We start from the raw sequence: 20212 nt of genomic DNA, 5'->3' as shown, positions 1-20212 counted from the left end.
CCTAGATCGTTGCTGGTTGGACTCGCCATGTTGCTGGTTGCCTCGTAAACCAGGGTGGTTTTCACCTGGGCACGCCTGGCTGGGATTAGGAACTACAAGCTTCAGTTTAAACAACTTTTTCCCCTGTTTTTTATTTGTTCTGCTTCACTTTAGATTTTAGAACCTGTCCTAAATTGGTGTGGGATGTTTATTTTTTGTTGCTTGTTCTGGGGCACATTTAGTGGGCACTCATGCTGGGTTTCTTTCAAATCCCAATATTTTTGTCAACTGACAAGTTTAAGCAGACACTCCCATGTATTTCCAGAACACAATTTTTAATTACTTATTTTTGGTTGTGAATGATAGTTTTGTCAATTATTGTTTTAGTTTAAAGTTGTTTTAATGACTAGTGAATGTGACAATATACACAGAGACAGACAGACAGACAGCCAGAGAAAGACAAACAGAGACAGTCAGCCAGAGACAGACAGAGTCAGACACACAGACAGGCACAGAGACAGGGAAACAGATGTATACCAGGCGGGCAGACACACACACAGACAGATGTACAGAGAGACAGAGCTAGACTCAATAGAAGCAGTACTGAGTAGAACTAAATGAGAGTGTTCCGTTCTGGCTCAGTGTGCCTACTTGGAAACATTTACTCTAATTGCATTTCAAGTAGCAGCAACCGCAGAGGAGGTGCTTGGAGGCAAGAGCACTGAGAAACAGCCTGAATAGAGTAATTTAGCACACCTCATTTAGACCAGAGACTTCTCTCTTTGTCTGGCCAGGTTTAAACAAACCAATTCCTCTTTGTTTCTGTCATTTTATTATTCTTCCACACAGAACAGAGGTAGACATTCACCAGAATATAGTAGTTACATACACCAGAGCATAACGTAGTCAAATCCTCCAGAACATACAGTAGAAATCCCTCAGAATACAGTAATCACATCCTCCAGAACAAAGCAGACAAAACAAAAACATCACCCTCTTACATAAAAGTAATGTATCATCAGGAACAGCAGGTTTGTTCAGAGTGCAAAAACAGAAGACTAAGTGGAGAAACAGACCAGCACTGAAGGTTAATCTTCTCCCGAGTGAATTACACCCCAGGTTAGAGCTGGCAACCAGCTCTGGCAAGAGGCAAGATGGCAGCCGTCCAAAATGAACTACTGTACAGGCAGCCTGTATAGAAAAGGGGAGCAGTATGAGACCAAAGATATTTAGTTTGCGCCAGTGTTGTGGACAGCCCCTCTGGTGAATCGCAAAACATACAAGACCTGTCCCTGGACATGTCGCCAGTTCACAACCTCTTATCAACTGATACAACCACCCTACAAAAGCACAGCACCTCATGAGTTCGCCTGTGTGACAACGAGCTGGACGAAATCGTAGGAACTAGACGAAGTGCCAAGGGATTTCCTCCACATCCGACTCAACTTATAAACCAACCGTGTCCTAATTAGTCAAATCAGTCTCATTAGAAAAGAAAACGTACATCCCCCGGCACTGCTCTTAAACCAGGGGTCGGAGCCAACCGCACAAACATGGGCTTTTAAGCCAAACAGGGCTGACTTAAACACGGACACAACATCTGGCCACTCAATGGCTGCGTCATGGACCGTAGATCGGGACTCGCTGATCACGGGGAGGCCGTGGATCAGCTGAGAAGCAGACAGACCGTCGGCATGCCTCTCGTTCGGCGACCGACGAGGAAGACGCATCTGCAGATCTGCCACCGCCAAAGGTCACCATCGCGGGGGACCGCCAACCGTGGCTGAGACACACATCTGCCCGTTATCGCTGGATCCGTCACACTCTACCCCTCCACCACAACCACGGCGTGGGCACACCCTGCACACTTGACTAACTTTGCCAGAAAACATTTTGGATATAGGGGGAAATAACAGGGACTCCAATAACACCAGGCCCAGCCTTAGAGAGTGGAAGAGTGTTGAAAACGGTCCACTGTATCTCCAGGAGCGGAGTGGAGGCAAGTGTCTGACAGGGAGTCGCTGATCGATGAAATGAAGCAGGAGCTTGGGAGGAAAGGGGGGGGGTAGAGAGGGGGAGGAATAAAAGAAGCGTCCAACAGAGAGAGAGAGAGGAAGTCTGCCATCTTGCAACGGAGGTTGGGTGGGCTTCTCCTCCGCCTGGCAACAGTGACCCACCTAAGAGCACCTCAGAAAGCGGCCGCGGTGCAATAATCAACCATAACCTCCACTCAGTGGGTGAGAAGGACAACGTGAGTGGAAAACCGCCGACAGCGGGTGCAAACCCCTCTGAGCAACAGGCCGCCGATCCAGCGCTCCAGGCCTACCTTGCAGACGCGTGCCACCCGGGCGACCCTTGTCTGGCTGGGGTAGGCCATCTGTTCCTGGCTCCTCTCCGTGAAGAAGAAGTAGATCTTGTCATCGTCGCCCACCGAGCTGTTGGTGCTCTCCTTCAGCAGCGCAGAGCCCACAAAGTCTGCCTCTGCTCACACAGCAACACAGCACATATCACATACTGCGTATGTCAGGCACAATGTGCTGGAGGGGTGAATGTGGTAGCAAACGTCCTACCACATTGTCCTACCACATTGTCCTACCACATTGTCCTACCACATTGTCCTACCATATTGTCCTATCACATAGGTATCAGGGTAATGAAAATAATTGGTGTCTTTAAAACGAAAATCTACTTGATTCTAGTTTTTCAGCTATGTATTTAAAAAAAAAAAAATAGAGCTTTCTAGATTTGATTCTGATATTCAGAAAAGTGAATTATTTTCAAACCAATATTTACTCCCACCCAAATTAAATTGAGTTAGGACCGTCCAAGGGGACCCAAAATAACACATTTTGGGAAAATACTATGGCAGAAAAATAACTGTACTTAAATACCAAGTCGGCATGGTAACACACTAGTCGCAGTATTCTAAACTAAAATGGCGTTTACTGGCTTCCAGATGGTTTTTTGTCCTTACCCAGCAGCCACCGGGTGGGGGCCTCCTCGGTCCTAAGAGTCGGGAAGGGAAAGTTCCGACGAATGTCTGGGGAGCTGCGGAACTCATACTGGGAGGCTGAGAACATCTCACCGTCTGCAACCAGGGCCGGAGAGTCGGAAAGACCACAGAGTAAGAAAACAGGACAGGGACGTAACGGTGTCCGTCCATACATCGTTAGTGCCGAGGTTGGCGGCCGAATGATGCAGCACCTCAGAGGACGGATTGGCTCCTCACCCACAATAAGTCCAGCGTAGCCCTTGGCCGGGTCGTAGGGACACCTGTCCCGGCCCTCCTCGAAGCCGGACGAGAAATTGAAGTGCTCCACGTCCTGAGAGACAAGAGAAGAAGAGGGAGGTCCACTAACCACAGCGCGTCAACATCAGCCTAAAAAGTTCTCTGGAAGCCTGAATGTGGTGTTCCCGACGGCGGGGAGGACAGCTCTTACTATGTAAGCACAGAGAGGCCTGAAGGCGTGGGTGCCACAGACGTACAGGTGGGTCTCATTATACCTCTGCAGGAGGCGAATGTGATTGTAACACTCTGTCTGTAGGGGGGACACAGAGAAGGACCTTCACACATTATCTGCTCTTTAACACACAGGCCAATGCGTTCACTGGGCAACATCATCACAACCTCAATACAGATATGGCATATTTACACTAGATAGGGCATTATTACACTAGATAGTATAGTATTACATTAGATAGGGCATTATTACAATAGATAGGGTTTTATTACACTAGACAGGGCATTATTACATTAGATAGTGTATTATTACATTAGATAGGGCATTATTACATTAGATAGTGTATTATTACATTAGATAGGGCATTATTACACTAGATAGTGTATTATTACATTAGATAGTGTATTATTACATTAGATAGGGCATTATTACACTAGATAGTGTATTATTACATTAGATAGTGTATTATTACATTAGATAGGGCATTATTACACTAGATAGTTTATTATTACATTAGATAGTGTATTATTACATTAGATAGGGCATTATTACATTAGATAGGGCATTATTACACTAGATAGTGTCTACTAATGAGAGGAGTGAGGGAGGTGGGGAGAAAAAACAGAGAGGGGAGAAAAGGACAGATCTGGGGAGAGGGATAGAGTGTGCTGAGCAGTCAGTGATGCACATTATGGGATATACCTGATTGTTTTTTCCTTTGTTGAGACACTGCTTCTTCTGCTCTGCTGAAGCTTCCCAATCAATCTGTGAACAGAAGCAGACAATAATGACCACGCAGCCATCCAAACAGGTCGTGGCAGGATGGGCCATTAAAATATTTCAAGACTATTTAATACACCAGTACATCACTGTATTTTAATATACTCTGTTGGCCCGAGTAGACCGGCACCCTGCATTTAATGTGATACCCACACTGCAATATAAAACAGAATAGGATTTACTGAATCTCCTTCAGGCTATAATTAGCCTGTTGTGAAAGAAAAAAAAGATTTGTGAAAGAAAGAAAAGAGGCAGATTTTAAACATAACGCTCGTGTGAATTGACACACTGCAGCTGCTAACCAGCTCCCTATTCACAGTAAAACCCAGTTACTCACGGACACCGGAGGTTGACGCGCTCACCTTGGGGTTGCCAGGTTTGGAAACATTGGCGGTGTCCAGGGCATAGAGCGCCCCTCTGGCCCCGACGTACAGCACCCCATTGTCCTCCTCCAGTAGCAGTATGCTGTAGTTCTGAGACCGGCTGCTAAAGCGCTGGCAACCCAACAGACCTGACAACAAACACAGGCTTACTGGTGCTTTGGGGTCAATGGAAATAAACCTGCATGTTGGTAATTGCGCAGTTTTCCCATGGTCAAATTGCCTGGAAAAAAAATTATAATTACAGCTTATTACTAGACTGCCATATTCGATAGTTCCTCCCTCCGTCGGTCCATTCCTATTTCTCTCCGACTGCCTCTTGTTCTCACCAGAGCTAGGTGTTTAGAAAGGTGGGCCATTGACGTGTATGAAATAAGGTGCATCCAGCACAACAGTCAAACAGACCCACCTGGCAGCCATTTTAGCTCCTCTGGGAAGTATTGACCAATAGCAGTAGATAGAATTTCCTACAGCGCTGTTAGTGAACGACCAGTTTTAACATGACATGGATGATTGGAACAGTGGATGGCAGTGCATAGCGTCCCTCCTAAAGGATGGTCTAACTCTGCTGTACAGACATGGCCCTGATCCTCGCTATGTCTACGTACCTCTATCTACCACGTACCTCTATCTACCACGTACCTCTATCTACCACGTACCTCTATCTACCACGTACCTCTATCTACCACGTACCTCTATCTACCACGTACCTCTATCTACCACGTACCTCTATCTACCACGTACCTCTATCTACTACATACCTCTATCTACCACGTACCTCTATCTTTTACGTACCACTATCTACTACGTACCTCTATCTACCACGTACCTCTATCTACCACGTACCTCTATCTACTACGTACCTCTATCTACCACATACCTCTATCTACTACGTACCTCTATCTACCACATACCTCTATCTACCACGTTCCTCTATCTACGTCTTAAACTGTGTCGCCCTCTGATATATAAATGTCGATTCTCCAATGGATTCAGTGAACGTTCAGCGCACCTATATTCCAAATACCTTCATATCTATTCGATCTCTGAATAAGACCATGTCGTGCTAAATAGAGCAACCTAGATGAGAACAATGACCTCCTTTTCACATCTCGTAGTGGCACAGCGGCCTGCCCTTATTTCAGAGGTTCCAGACAGCTGGTAAAATATTTAGTTCGATCCGTTTCCATGAAATAAGGTCAAAACACAGGACTATGAATGTGGCGCGGCGTTTCGGTTTGTCTTACGGACTCGAGGGGATCGGAAGCTCAAATGCTGCACAATATGCAGCAGTGGAGCTCAACCTAGTCAACCCTTCCCCTCCCCCAAACACACACACACACCCAGTGTGGGTGTGAATGCTGATATGATTTGGCAGTAATGGGGCACATCTCCTGTGAATGCCCTTAAAATGCCCTCCCTAGATTCCCCATCTTAAGCACCAGATTGATCCTTCATGCCATTTAATGTACTAACCCAGGCCGCCGCCGTTATGGGGCTCACAACCTCCGGTTTAACGTGCAAATGGGTTTGAAGAGCTTCTGGAGAACAAGACTCCGCGATCGATGCGGTCAATTTAGACACTTGTCTAGGGGTTGAAACCTTATTTAAAAACCATGTTAAAGTCTACACGACACGCCGTCCTGACCGTCAGTTTCTGGGTTCTTCCAACACTTCCCTTGGATGTCATTCCATCGGGTGTTTGAAGAGCCCCCTCTCCGCGCACACACACACGCGCACACACACCCAGTGATTGCCATGGGTGTTCCTGTTCTTACACACTCTCAGGGTTACAGCTGTGACACTTCGAGCGGTGCCCGTGCAACTCGGACAGCAACCTTCCACACAACCAGACCAGAGTGAGTGTCCAGCCTCTACTAGCCTCCATCGTCCGGGTAGGCGACAGGCTAGGAAAACAAGACAGACATGCAGAGAGCCTGTCAGGAAGACAGGCAGGCAGACAGACTGTAAGATAGACAGGCAAACTGCTAGTCAGGCAGACAGATCGACAGGCGGGCACGAAAAACAGGGAGACAGAGATCCATTCGGAAAGACGGGCAGGGAAGTAGTCAGACAGAAAAGGCAGAGCTGTGAGTGAGTTTTTCTTCTTCTATGGCCAACTCAAAGGTCAGGACACACTGGGGGATATAGAGGTGGGGGCGGAGCAGTCACGACACCATAGGACACACACACACACACACGCACACACACATGCACACACACACACACGCACACACACACACACGCACACAAAATCACTCTTCTTTTCTCAACAACCCAACTTAAACCCCAGAAGAACATTATGTTTTTCTTAAGATTACATTGTCTTGGACAGTTACGCTAACACAATAACAGCCCATGGCAGTATAAAAAGGAATCTTTTTTTTTTGAGTTTTTATTTCATACATGACTCATCTCGGGGCAGAGCATAACAGCCCTGGATTCTATATTTAAGAAATAGTGGCCGTGCATGTGACATAACACGGACTGCTTCATGAGGACGACGGGGGATGACGACAGGGATGACGCAGAGGGAGAGACACAGAGGGGCCGCCACCCAAGGCGGTTTGGGTGAGATGTCCTTGACGTCCGTCAGGACTTGACCAATGAGCTACACTTGAAGGCAACTTTCTAAGGACAAACAAGCACATACGTAGAGCTGTGATGATTAGGGAACACTGGGTACATGACTTGTTTCCACGTCTCCTCTAATGACGATTTAGTACCACGTGTAATGAATACAACACAGGTTTGATTTAGTACCACGTGTAATGAATACAACACAGGTTTGATTTAGTACCATGTGTAAAGAATACAACACAGGTTTGATTTAGTACCACGTGTAATGAATACAACACAGGTTTGACGACGCTACACATCTCAAGGAGCAATGGCCTTCGGAAGTTTTGAAACTAAAGCTTCTCCTCTTGACCATGCCGTCCTGCTAGTAAAACGACTCACCGTGTTTGAATGAGAAACATCTATTGGGTAAAAATGTTTATTTATTCCTTTCTTTGTGCCACTGCATTTCCATTGGGTTTTCACACAGGAAATAATGTGGCACATTGAAGGAGTCCCAAGTCACAGTGGAGGAGCGCAACGGGGCCACCAGATGGGGGACGGGGGACGGCGGGGGGGACGACAAAGCCTGGCTCCACTGGACACCTATCCCTCTTCCCGGGCGAACACACCTGGGGCTAATCAGCCCCCGCACCCCTGCAGGTTGTTGCCTAATTGGCCCGGGCCCTAGATAGGCCACCTGGAAACACTCTGAAAGGGGAGCGAGGGGCATGAGCGGAACACTTAGCATGTCAGTGCTGCGAATGAAGAGTTGAGTCTCTTTCGCCAGAGACCTTGATTTCTTTCCGGCAGTTTTGTTACCTAACCGATGCTGACGTTTTGTCTCACATCCTGGAGGCTTGTTTTGTGGAGTCCCAGAAGAAGGATCTGTTTGGTCCTTTCCAATAAAACCTTTTACTTGTGCATAACCCCGGATATTGGACTGAGGTTTTTATCTGCGCCGCCACAGACACCTGCATCTCCATGGTGATTTGTTACAGTAACAACAAACCGGTCAGACGAGGCAAACGGTCAGCACCACAACACGTAAACACAGAGACCACTCCAGCCCATGACTACGCAAAGAACTGAAGCCCTATGAGACTTTCCTTGTTTTGTTTTCACTTATTTGTAATAAGTTTATTTTTCACTCCATTTGCATTGGCAATGTAAACAAATGTTTCCCAAGCCAATAAAGCCAATTTAATTTAATTAAAATTGACAGAGAGTGACAAAGAGAAAGACAGAGAGAGAGACAGGGAGACAGTGAGACACAGGGAAAGAGACAGTAAGAGAGGTAGACAGGGGAGACGGGGAAACACAGTGGGAGATAGACAGGGAGAGAGTAAGAGAGACAGGGAGGGACATTGAGACAGGTAGACAGAGAGAGAGAGAGAGACAGGGAGGCACATAGAGACAGTCAGACAGAGAGAGAGAGACAGGGAGGGACATTGAAGGGAGGGACATTGAGACAGGTAGACAGAGAGAGAGAGAGGGACATTGAGACAGGTAGACAGAGAGAGAGAGAGAGACAGGGAGGGACATTGAGGCAGGTAGACCGAGAGAGAGAGACAGGGAGGGACATTGAGGCAGGTAGACAGAGAGAGAGAGACAGGGAAGGACATTGAGGCAGGTAGACAGAGAGAGAGAGACAGGGAGGGACATTGAGGCAGGTAGACAGAGAGAGAGAGAGACAGGGAGGGACATTGAGACAGGTAGACAGAGAGAGAGACAGGGAGAGACATTGAGACAGGTAGACAGAGAGAGAGAAAGACAGGGAGGGACATTGAGGCAGGTAGACAGAGAGAGAGAGACAGGGAGGGACATTGAGGCAGGTAGACAGAGAGAGAGAGAGAGACAGGGAGGGACATTGAGACAGGTAGACAGAGAGAGAGAGACAGGGAGGGACATTGAGACACGTAGACAGAGAGAGAGAGACAGGGAGGGACATTGAGGCAGTTAGACAGAGAGAGAGACAGGGAGGGACATTGAGACAGGTAGACAGGGAGGGACATTGAGACAGGTAGACAGAGAGAGAGAGACAGGGAGGGACATTGAGACACGTAGACAGTGAGAGAGAGACAGGGAGGGACATTGAGGCAGGTAGACAGAGAGAGAGACAGGGAGGGACATTGAGACAGGTAGACATGGAGAGAGAGAGAGACAGGGAGGGACATTGAGACAGGTAGACATGGAGAGAGAGAGAGACAGGGAGGGACATTGAGACACGTAGACAGGCTTGTGGTTCCTGTTTTAAACCCACAGCCCAAGCTGCACCTTGGCTCTGTGAACAAATCGATGAGGAGAGTCAACAAAGCATCCCAGCATCACAGCGGAGTCTGAGCCAACGGGGGAGGTGTTGTTTACTACGGCCGTGCAGCGATGACAGGAGGTTCTGAGGAAGGCTGTAGCCGTGGCCTCTAACCCCACGTGTGGAATGCACCCGAGCATACACTGAATACACACACACTTTGCACTTGCACCAAGTCACCTGGTTCCCAGAGGGGAAGGAAGGCCAACTCTCCCAGAAGGGACCAGAGGGTGCGTTGGTGTTTGTTTAGGTATAGTATGTGAAAAGCTTATGTGCCTACAGTTGCTGTCACATATGGAAAAGGAGTAAAGGGTGTGTGTGCATGTCTGTGTGTGTGTGTGTGTGCCTGCCAACCTTTTTTGTCTGTATGTCTGTCAGCATGTCTGTCTGTCTGTCTCCTCTCTGCTCCGTTCGGAGTTCTTGTCAATAGAGTTGCTCCACAAGTCACTGGCCTGGTAACTCATTAAGCACCGCTGGTCCTGTCGGACTAGGGCAGGTGCTGGACAAACACACAGAGTACTAGGTCCATGTGATGGGGTGACAACGCACCATGACTCCTTTGGGCCCTGTGGAGAACTATCAGCTGTTCATCCATATTACATAAGCTCCCACCACCAACGGCAGGTCAGTCAGACAGCAGAGGCTCTTGCCTTCTGGTCCAAACTGTCATGTCTGTGCTGAACATGAATGTACAACATGTCGCCCATACTTACATCTTGAGAAACCAGACTGCATAGAACTGCACCATCTTTCTCTCAATACCAAAATAATAATAACAATAATAAAATATTATCTCGAACGGCTGTACATTCAGCAAGCCTATTGCTGCCTGACATGAGTCATTCCTTTGGGAAGTTGACACACCATCAGCCTAAACAAGTGTGTTCTCTTGATCACGAGTCATCCTATTTAGCATCACACATGATGTTGGGCAATGTTGTGGTTCAAACGTTACGCAGCTCTGTGTGACTCTCTGTCTGTCTGTCTTAACCTGTATATGAAATAAAAACTTTGACCACAAGCGATCTGGAGGATTAGAATACCATTCCAGTTCCTCTCCGGCCGTCTTTCAGGGTAACTCTCTGTCTGACTTTCTCTCGGCCTGTCTCTCTGTCTAGCCCTTCTGCCTATATATGTCTAGCCCTTCTGCCAATATATGTCTAGCCCTTCTGCCTATATATGTCTAGCTCTTCTGTCTATATATGTCTAGCCCTTCTGCCTATATATGTCTAGCCCTTCTGCCTATATATGTCTAGCCCTTCTGCCTATATATGTCTAGCCCTTCTGCCTATATATGTCTAGCCCTTCTGCCTATATATGTCTAGCCCTTCTGCCTATATATGTCTAGCCCTTCTGCCTATATATGTCTAGCCCTTCTGCCTATATATGTCTAGCCCTTCTGCCTATATATGTCTAGCCCTTCTGCCTATATATGTCTAGCCCTTCTGCCTATACGTGTCTAGCCTGTTCTGCCTATATATGTCTAGCCCTTCTGCCTATACGTGTCTAGCCTGTTCTGCCTATATATGTATAGCCTTTCTGCCTATATACAGTATGACTAGCCTTTCTGTCTATCTGACTAGCCCTTCAGCCTGTCTGACTAACATTCTGCCAGCTTACATGTCTGATTAGTTCCCTGCCTTCCTGCCTGCTTATCTAACAAGCTAACACACAGCAACAACAGAAAGCAGAAATCTTCGTCTGATGGTGTTAGACTAAGCAGAAACTCCAAGTACATATAATACTCCTATTCTGGTGCTTTTTCAGCTCTTTAGGCTGAGTCTTAATGCTTGTCACCTGTCACAACAAACTACGAAGAAAAATATTGATCAAAGCCTCCCCTAGATAATTGGGTTCAGATTTCAAACTCCCCTCTCTAGTCAACAGAAAGTGTCACAGAAAAGGAACCCATTCTCTGAAAACACTGACTAATGCAAAAAAAATTATAATTGCTGCATACAACAAGAATGAAATGGGTTTGTATACAGCCTGAGAGAGATAAAGTGTGTGTTTTCTGATTGAGCCTGTCAGTTTCGTATTATCTCAATGAGTTACTTGTCCTTGTTCCAGTTTAAAGCTGTGTGGTCTGTCACCTAGACACAACAGCTGACTACAAAAAAATCTGAATTACAGATTCACCACATCAGACTATCCCAAGCACTGGATATGCTATTTGCCTCAAGAGTTGCCTAGGAGTGATGGGTATCACCACAGAAAGGGAGATATTCAGATAATAATAACAACGCTATAAGCACAATGTGTTTCTGTATATGAACGATTGGTAGATACAGTAGACAACTTTGCTCCCTTTGTAGCTAGCTTGTTACTTTTTCAACTACCGCTGGTAGTAACATTACATTAGCACGTTACCTCATCCTCGGCTAGATTACATTGTCTATTTAGTGACTTGACTGAGTAGAAAGACTGGCACTATTCAATTAGCTAACTGGATGATGGAAACTTGAAAGTCACCTGCGACCGACTTCCATCCATGTTCAAAGTCAATGTTCGTCCTGATCATTTGAAAACTAAAGACCATATAATGCTGTGAGCTGTGGACATCAACAACCTCCAGCCTAAACCTATGCTGAATTGTAAAATGAGAAAAAATAAATCAAACTTACTACCTACCACTTTATTTCTACAAGAATATAACTTTATATTAAGGAACACCCATATTAACTGACCCGTGGCAAACATCAGTGGGAATAACATTATATTCAGTGGGTGTAACTTTATACAGTATAAGTAACGTCACCCATATTTACGCTCTGCAAATATACCTTGTTCTCTAAGGAGGCCAGGCGAGACTGGAGGTGTGGCTTCACGAGACTAGGGAAAGGTAGACAACACTGTAAAGGGCACAGGAGCTTCATCAATTTGAACTGGAAAAAATGTGGCACCACCCAGAATCTTTGTGGAGCTGTCTGACCAAACTGAAGAATCTGGCGAAACATACCAACGGTCAGCGATGTGACCAGGAACCCGATAAACTACAAAGTTCCTTGGCTGAGATGGGAGAACCTGACCGAATGACCGTTGGAGGATCTACTGTGATTTATGGTGGTGGGAGCATCATGTCATGGTGGTGCTTCCCAGCGGCAGGGACTAAGGGACTTGTCAGGCTGCAGGGGACAATGACTGCCTGCAAAGAAATCTCCAAGTCTAGAATCGCTGCCAAAGGTACTTCTGTAAAGTATTGACTATAGGGGCTAAATCATTTGGTAAATTAAGAGATTTTAATACATTTCATTTTTAACAAATGTGTGATAATAATTCAATAATATTTTAACTGTTTCATTATGGTTTCACTTTGTAACACCAGGTAGAAAAGGCCAAGGGCATTGAATACTTTCTCAAGGCATGATATCAAACCAGTCTTCCATTAATAACTGAAGAAATTAAAAGGTATTAAGGGACGGATTCAAAAACCAATTTGAACCGATGACTAAATAATAGATAGAAATCCACTACTATTAAGACCTTGACTGCACCAGGCTCATGACGACAGCAGACAGATCTTATCCATGCATCAATACTGCATGGTTACATTACTTCTGGTCTGGTTGGCATCAGTGAACAGAACAGGAAGAGACAATTCTCCAGAAACAACCTTGAGTTCATTCCAGAGTCAGGAATTCATCCACCCAGAGAGAGAGACAGGGCGACAAACACAAAAACACACACAAATCCGCACACACACGTTATATTTTGCAGTATGCAGTATGACGAAGCTTATGAATCCCTGCACCTTTCTATTGCCGGTCAAGGTACACCTACTCACACAACCCATCTAAAAAACAGTGGAAATAAATGATGTCCCTCTCACCCTAACTGGGAAGCATACTCTAAATCCACCCACAGATATACATTTGAACAGTGCTCCTTCACTCCCAAGGAAGAGATACAATACCACCACCCACACAGAACGGGCCTCATTAATAAATACCATACAGTCAAGAGCCCGGCGGCCATGTTTTCTTTGCGAGGTGCTATTCTCTGCCCTCGCCGTGTCTGCATTAGGGCATGTTTTACCTGAGAGGAAGTGACACGGGGGTTAATCCGCGAGCAGATTTTAGATGCGAGTAGCTTTTGCATGTACACACACACAGACAGACACACACACACACACCCCTTGGGAGGCTGAATGTAGGTCAAGAACAATGAGAAAATGAAGATGGTCTGACAGGACCACCCAGACTACAGTGAGACGGTGCAGTCAAGAAGCCGTAGCGGCTTTCTGAACACCGATGGACGTGGACACACCGATCCATCTCCCTGACCAATAGGAGGACAGAGAAGGAGGTAACCCAGGAACGTTGTACTGTGGGTGGTTTGACATCAAGCACGACATGTGCAACACACATTATATATTTCATCAATACCACTTCTGTTCAGGGGCAACGTCGCCGACAGATTAATTCACCCCCCCACCCCACCCATCATCAAGTCCGGTAAAGCCAGTCTTGGACCACATCTGTCCCGGTAGCCTGTTTTAGCGACGACACACAGTGCACCCCGGCGCCAGCCTCTGTTAATAATACCCCCCCCAGACCAGAGAGGACCAGTGTAGAGGAGGAGGGAAGAGGAGAGCCAGGTATAGCATAATGGTGTGTGGAGGCTGCCAGGGGTGGGTGATCCCTCTGCAGCTGCTTTAGCCGCGCTCTGTGCAGCAAGGTGCGGGGGGGTGCGGGGGGGGCGCTGAGTGTGTAAATGATTTATCCTCCTCGGAAAAAGTCACCTATTCAGCACTATTTCATTTCTCTACACAGGCATGGTGTCACGTCTCCTGTGTGGAGGGCTCCTCTGTTGTGGGAGATGAGAGCGTCTGCCTACTACCCCACACCCTCCACCATTGTTTCGTTAGAGTAGCCTGGTCCAAGTTAACTAGGACAGGGCATAAGAGAGAGACGACTAATAACTCCCTGGAACTGGGGGCCGGCTGTCTTCAGGGCCAAAGCTGTGCCACTTCTTAAAGTGAACAGGGAAGGAGTTGGCGCATTTGAATCAGGGCACGCCGTGTAGCAGTATGCCACCTAAGCTGTATCAGAACAACCGGGACACGGTTGTGACCAGGAAAAACTCCATACATACATGTATACATACAGGGGCCCGATTCTTGCCTTTTGGGGGCCCTCCCATAGGGGTCGGGGGCCCTAAGTGACTGCATATGTTGCTTATGCCAAGAACCGGCCCTAATATATATATATATCATGGTCCTATAAAAATATCATGGCCCTAACAACAGAGAAGGTGGAGGCCTGGTCTGTTCTTACCTTGGGAGAATATGGTGGTTCGGGGGGTGACGTCCAGGTCAAGGACAGGGCCGAAGGGGAACCCGCAGACCCCTGGCAGGCTACAGAGGAGCAGCAGCAGCAAGGTGAGCGGCAGGGAGACGTGGCCCTCCATGTCGGGCAGGCTGACTCGGGAGTAGGTGGAGCTCTGTTATGTAGCTACGCACACAGGGGATGATGTCCACATCTGCTTTACTCAGGAGTGGTGGCTTCTAGGTCATCTTCTGTCACCACACAGGGCACAAAGAATAAATGTGACATTGTTATCGCTTGTAATGAGGAAAGAGTGTGCTTTTGTGTTTGTGTGGGTGAGTGTGTCTGTGTGTGTGTGTTTTGGGGTTAAAGTCAGTGTTTCGGGTTACAGTTTGGGCTGGTTTAGGATTTGGGAAAATAGGGTTTGGCTAAGTTGCCACAAATGTACTAAAACAAACAGGTATGTTTGTTCCCATAAAACCAATGTGCGTTTCTGTGTGTCTGTGTGTGTGTGTGTGCACACTTTCTGTTCCTCTTCCTGTTTATTTTGTGCACAATCACGACATTATGTGCACAATCACGACATTTTGTGCACAAGGTCATCCCACATTAGAATAAAGTTAAAAAGAAAAAGAACAAAAGCCAAAACTCCACATAAAACACCAATTTAAAAAGGCGATAATGAGGAATATTGTTGTTTTCTCATATTCCGGCCCATGGCTTCCCTTCATAATTAGCAGTCTGCGTCAGGGGGCTAGGCGAGGGCGGGGGGGGGGGGGGGGGGGGGGGGGGCTATCTCATGGCTAATCTAGCGATCAGGCCCGATGCCATCAGCGTAATCTACGGCTGGTTGCCCGCACTCCTGTGCTCCGCCACCCATCAAAGGCATGTGCCATGAATCCCGTTCTCCCTTTCACCACGCAGGAGAAATGCCGTGGCCATTATCTTCTCTGCCCCCTCTGGTAAATCACTTGCACCATAAGACATGAAGTGGATAATGTACTCGGTATTAGCAGCGACAGGACCCCTCTGCAGGTGTTCAGCCGGAGAGACGAGCGGAGACAGACCGAGGCGGTTAACCCCAACGTGAACCTCACTAACGGGCTTTATGAGTTCAGGAAGTCTTAGGTTATTGACAGCACTGTGTCATCTTTTCTGAACGCTGCGCTGTAGTGAAACAAATGTTTCTAACCTAGGGGTATTTGTGGGTAAGACTGTACAAACACGCACACGCGCGCACGCACAGCCGTGTCACCTGTGGAAGGTGTCCCGGGAGTAACTTACCCTTGGCGACAACATGGAAAATGGAAATGGAAAGGTAAACACTGCCTGAGCCGTGTCAATCCTGGATCATGACATGAACGGACCGAAGGCAAGAACAAAAAATAGCACGAGCAGGATGCCACCTGAAAGGCTTTGGAAAATCAGGCAGACCTGACCAAAACATCTTTTCACAGCTATTTTGCTCTAGCACAATCACTGTGTTAAGTGTTGACATGGCCTGCAGATACGGTCAGGGTTTTATCTAGGTCACAAGAGGTGCTGGGTCCGGTGCTTCCTTTTCAGCACTGCTTCTTTAGGCTATGCATCGACAGAGAGCTTCTGACCAGTCTCTGACAGTCTGACCTCCGTGTTCGGGAAAGCCCAATTACACGTGGACTGACGACCTAAGATCGTACATATGTATAGCACAGTTCTACACTCAGGATACAGCCCTCTGTCAGGCAAGACACGGACAAGCAAGATGTCATCCGTCCTGACATGTCTGCGGATGGCCAAACAATGCCCTCCAATAATCCAAGTGCCTCCACACTTCGCTGTAAAAGAATGTGTTCTAACCATTAAAGCAAACCCTGCAAATAAGCTTTTTTTCTACTGTCGCTCTAACCTGGAATCGTTTCTGGAGTATCTTCACGACGGAACACTTAGAAACGTTTTCTGCTGCGCATGGTAAACATTCTCTCTGTTGGAGGGTGAAAGGTCATGGCCATTTGTAGCAGATATGCAAAAACAAACTCCCTCAGAGTATTGGCTTTACTAATCACGGCCAGGAATAAATTGCCACGCCTGGCAGCTGTATGTACTTTTGTTAATCGGTTTGTTAAGTGTACCTGCCTCCTGAACTGTGGCAAACTGACACTAGTTTCCATGATGAGCAGTTCTGACCAGTTTTGACGAACATGGCATGATGGCACACAATGAATATCACATTAAACTAACCTGAAAATAACCGTCCAATGTCGGCTGATATCAGATAAATATTAATATTAGTGACAACAAGATTTTTTTCTGAGTATGTTAAAACTATGCTTTTCTTTGTTGGGATGGTGTTTGCATTTATCCCAACAACAAAACGGTGCTGTCCATTGGCTCATAGCGGACACTGAAGTGCAATGGGATCACTGCTTGGAAATACTCTGCCCTCCTCTATTTGCACTTATGGTTAGACGCAAACTGCATTTCATTGTACTGTATTTGTACTTGTTCAATGACATTACATTTGAATCTAATCTAATCTAATATAAATGTTTTCTTAAGGGTTTGTTTGAGATGGGTTTTTTAAAGGGCTTTTAGTCCAAATAACTATTTGGTCACAAATACAAGTACAGGATGAGTCAAAAAAGTTGTTTGTAAAAACAACCCTGACCCCAAAGTAATAAACAGGAAATCATTTTTCAGAGATATTTTCACTTGATATTTAATAACCTAATAACCCCGACATGCGACGCTAATTCACCTATCTTTCCTCCTAAGACCTTAGCTGCTACAAAAAGGCCCTTCTGGCCCGTGCTGTGTACCACCAAGTCCAAACCTGTTATTCCTGTGTCCTGATTTTAGTTTAGTCTTGTTCTAACTTGAGCTGTTCAATTTATCATTCTAAGCTCTGTTATAACCAACTATGCAGTCTTGGTAATGTCATTTTTATAATCAGCACTCTACATCTATATTAATTACTGAGGGTGCTGATGTAATTGAAATTGTAAAGAAAATGCTCCGTCTGATTATGGGGGCGTTAGAAAACAAAATAGATGTGTTTTTTAGATTAACATGTACAGCCCCAATGGCCCAGGATGTTATAGAGACCAGACTTTTATAACAACCAGGATGTTTTATAGACCAGGATGTTTTGGAGCCCAGGATAGTGTAGACACAAAGATGTTTTGGAGCCCATGATGGTCTAGACCCAAGGATCTTTTAGAGCTCAGGATGGCCTAGACCCAAGAATGTTTTTGAGCCAATGATGGTCTAGACCCAAGGATCTTGTAGAGCCCATGATGGTCTAGACCCAAGGATGTTATAGAGCCCATGATGGTCTAGACCCAAGAATGTTGTAGAGCCCATGATGGTCTAGACCCAAGAATGTTGTAGAGCCCATGATGGTCTAGACCCAAGGATCTTGTAGAGCCCATGATGGTCTAGACCCAAGTATGTTATAGAGCCCATGATGGTCTAGACCCAAGGATGTTATAGAGCCCATGATGGTCTAGACCCAAGAATGTTGTAGAGCCCATGATGGTCTAGACCCAAGGATCTTGTACAGCCCATGATGGTCTAGACCCAAGGATGTTATAGAGCCCATGATGGTCTAGACCCAAGGATGTTATAGAGCCCATGATGGTCTAGACCCAAGGATGTTGTAGAGCCCATGATGGTCTAGACCCAAGGATGATGTAGAGCCCAGGACCCCACCCCTTACCCATTTGGACATTCATTGGTCTATGCATGGTAAAGAGAGTAATAGAACTTGACACAAACAATGGTAATGTCAAGGAAATGCATGGGGGGAAAGACAGTGTGAACAATAATGCCTTGATCTAGGTTATTTTATGTGTATTTCACACCAGGTTGATATGGATATCACCACCAAAATATATGTTCATGTCATCGTCATCCGTCCACTGCAGTACAGCTAGAAACCTTAACTCCAACTTTTCTGAATGTTACATGCTATCAGCTTATATTAATTCAGATTAATATTTAGCAGTCACTATAATGTGCGCCTTTTACAATCAATAAATAATGACGGATTTGACCGACACCCACTCCGTCAGAGTTTTTGGCTGTGTTCCAGTGACAGTGACCATCAATCCCCCATAGTCAGAGGTCCATTGACCTCGTTACCACATCTGTTACAATCAGCTGAACTTTGTTACGTTACAAAGTAGGCCAAAAGTTCCATCCCACTGCAACATGCGAAAATTCCTGAGAGAGCTTTATCATCATTTACACAAGTTCAGACTTTTATTTCTACCTCATTGTGTGGAAATACCATGAAAGGAAACCGGGGACATCCCATTTGTGGCCTTTACGCCTGGGAAGCACAGGGTTGAGACATACGTTCCATTCCCAAATAACAGGGGAAGTGCTTCATTTGGATCCTTTGGCTCAGTTTGTTCTGGCACTTTTTCCACAGATCAGGTATCTGCGCATTATTTGTCTATTTCCATCACAGTGTGTGCTTTACAACGTAAACAATCCAAGAAAAAACGATCAGCGTTCATAAAGTTGCCTATTCCTACAGCCCTTTGTTGTAGCTTTAACACTGCTTGTCAAGATTGTATGTGTTTCAGTTTTGTATTGTCCGCTGTTGGGCCTACTAATGGCCTAACACATTGCATCTAATTACAGACTAGTTGGGTACAACATCACCATAACATGTTAACACAGACTAATTAACAATGCTGTCAGTGAAATACCACCGCTTCATAAAAGGTTTATTTTTATAACCAAAGTTGTTCCGGAAAGGGTCATTAAAAGGCTAGTCAACAGCCATGTCATGTCCTTCCAAGCATAAGAAAAGAAGCTACACTTTTAAATGAACCCTGAAGCTGGTAAAATACCGAACAATTTGTTGGTGAACCACAAAAATGCACAGCATTTCATTGAATCCCATTTGATGTGATTTATAGTCTAGGTCTCTATCAGGTCAGTTACAAATAAGCCTACACTTGCAGAAGTCCATGCTCTATACAATACGAGACTACAAAAAACTGTTTTCGGTGTGCCTAGCCACAGTGTGAAATGTATTTGTTGCCATTTCCAAACACACACACACACACAAATTCTCCACATTTCGCCCCCCACACACAGACACACACATACTGAGCGCACATAGTAAAAAAGAATTGTGGCAAATAGTATATTTTTGTTTTTACAATACCTCTTCTGGTATTTTTTTAAAAAGCTAATTCAAAGTTATCAAGTAGAACTAGGCCAGTGACACACACACACACATAAAACAAACATACATGCACAAATATACACAAGAGCCCAGTTGATGAATGATAGATATAGGCACAATACATCCAAATATTTAGCCTCACTGACTTGCCTAAATTACCATAACTGGTTATACATTTGCCTATAAACGTTAAAAGCACTGTAGCCTACAGGCAGGAAAATGTTACCTAGATTTGCAAACTTAAATGCAAGATGGTTCATATGCTCCAACCACTCTTTCGGAGATTATGGTTT

At 45.7% G+C, this 20212-nt stretch overlaps 1 protein-coding gene across 2 annotated transcripts in view; it reads right to left on the bottom strand.

The window, feature by feature from the left end:
- Positions 1 to 20212, bottom strand: part of sema4gb (sema domain, immunoglobulin domain (Ig), transmembrane domain (TM) and short cytoplasmic domain, (semaphorin) 4Gb) — a 33853-nt gene that overhangs the window by 12717 nt on the left and 924 nt on the right. Inside the window, exons 2-8 of one of the 2 annotated variants that reach the window (XM_029119908.2) lie at positions 14747 to 14988; positions 4583 to 4731; positions 4143 to 4205; positions 3420 to 3518; positions 3209 to 3302; positions 2954 to 3067; positions 2306 to 2460 (exon numbers count right to left, since the gene is read on the bottom strand). In XM_029119908.2, the coding sequence (XP_028975741.2) occupies positions 2306 to 2460; positions 2954 to 3067; positions 3209 to 3302; positions 3420 to 3518; positions 4143 to 4205; positions 4583 to 4731; positions 14747 to 14879 (807 nt within the window). In that variant the 5' untranslated portion in view covers positions 14880 to 14988. The remainder of the gene's footprint in view (positions 1 to 2305; positions 2461 to 2953; positions 3068 to 3208; positions 3303 to 3419; positions 3519 to 4142; positions 4206 to 4582; positions 4732 to 14746; positions 14989 to 20212) is intronic. The other variant, XM_013133930.4, reaches the window with a different exon arrangement.

This window comes from Esox lucius, chromosome 5, assembly GCF_011004845.1.
Source record: "Esox lucius isolate fEsoLuc1 chromosome 5, fEsoLuc1.pri, whole genome shotgun sequence".
NCBI lineage: Eukaryota > Metazoa > Chordata > Actinopteri > Esociformes > Esocidae > Esox > Esox lucius.
The sequence above is the reverse complement of the archived record's forward strand: the minus strand, read 5'-3'. Positions and strand labels throughout refer to the sequence as shown.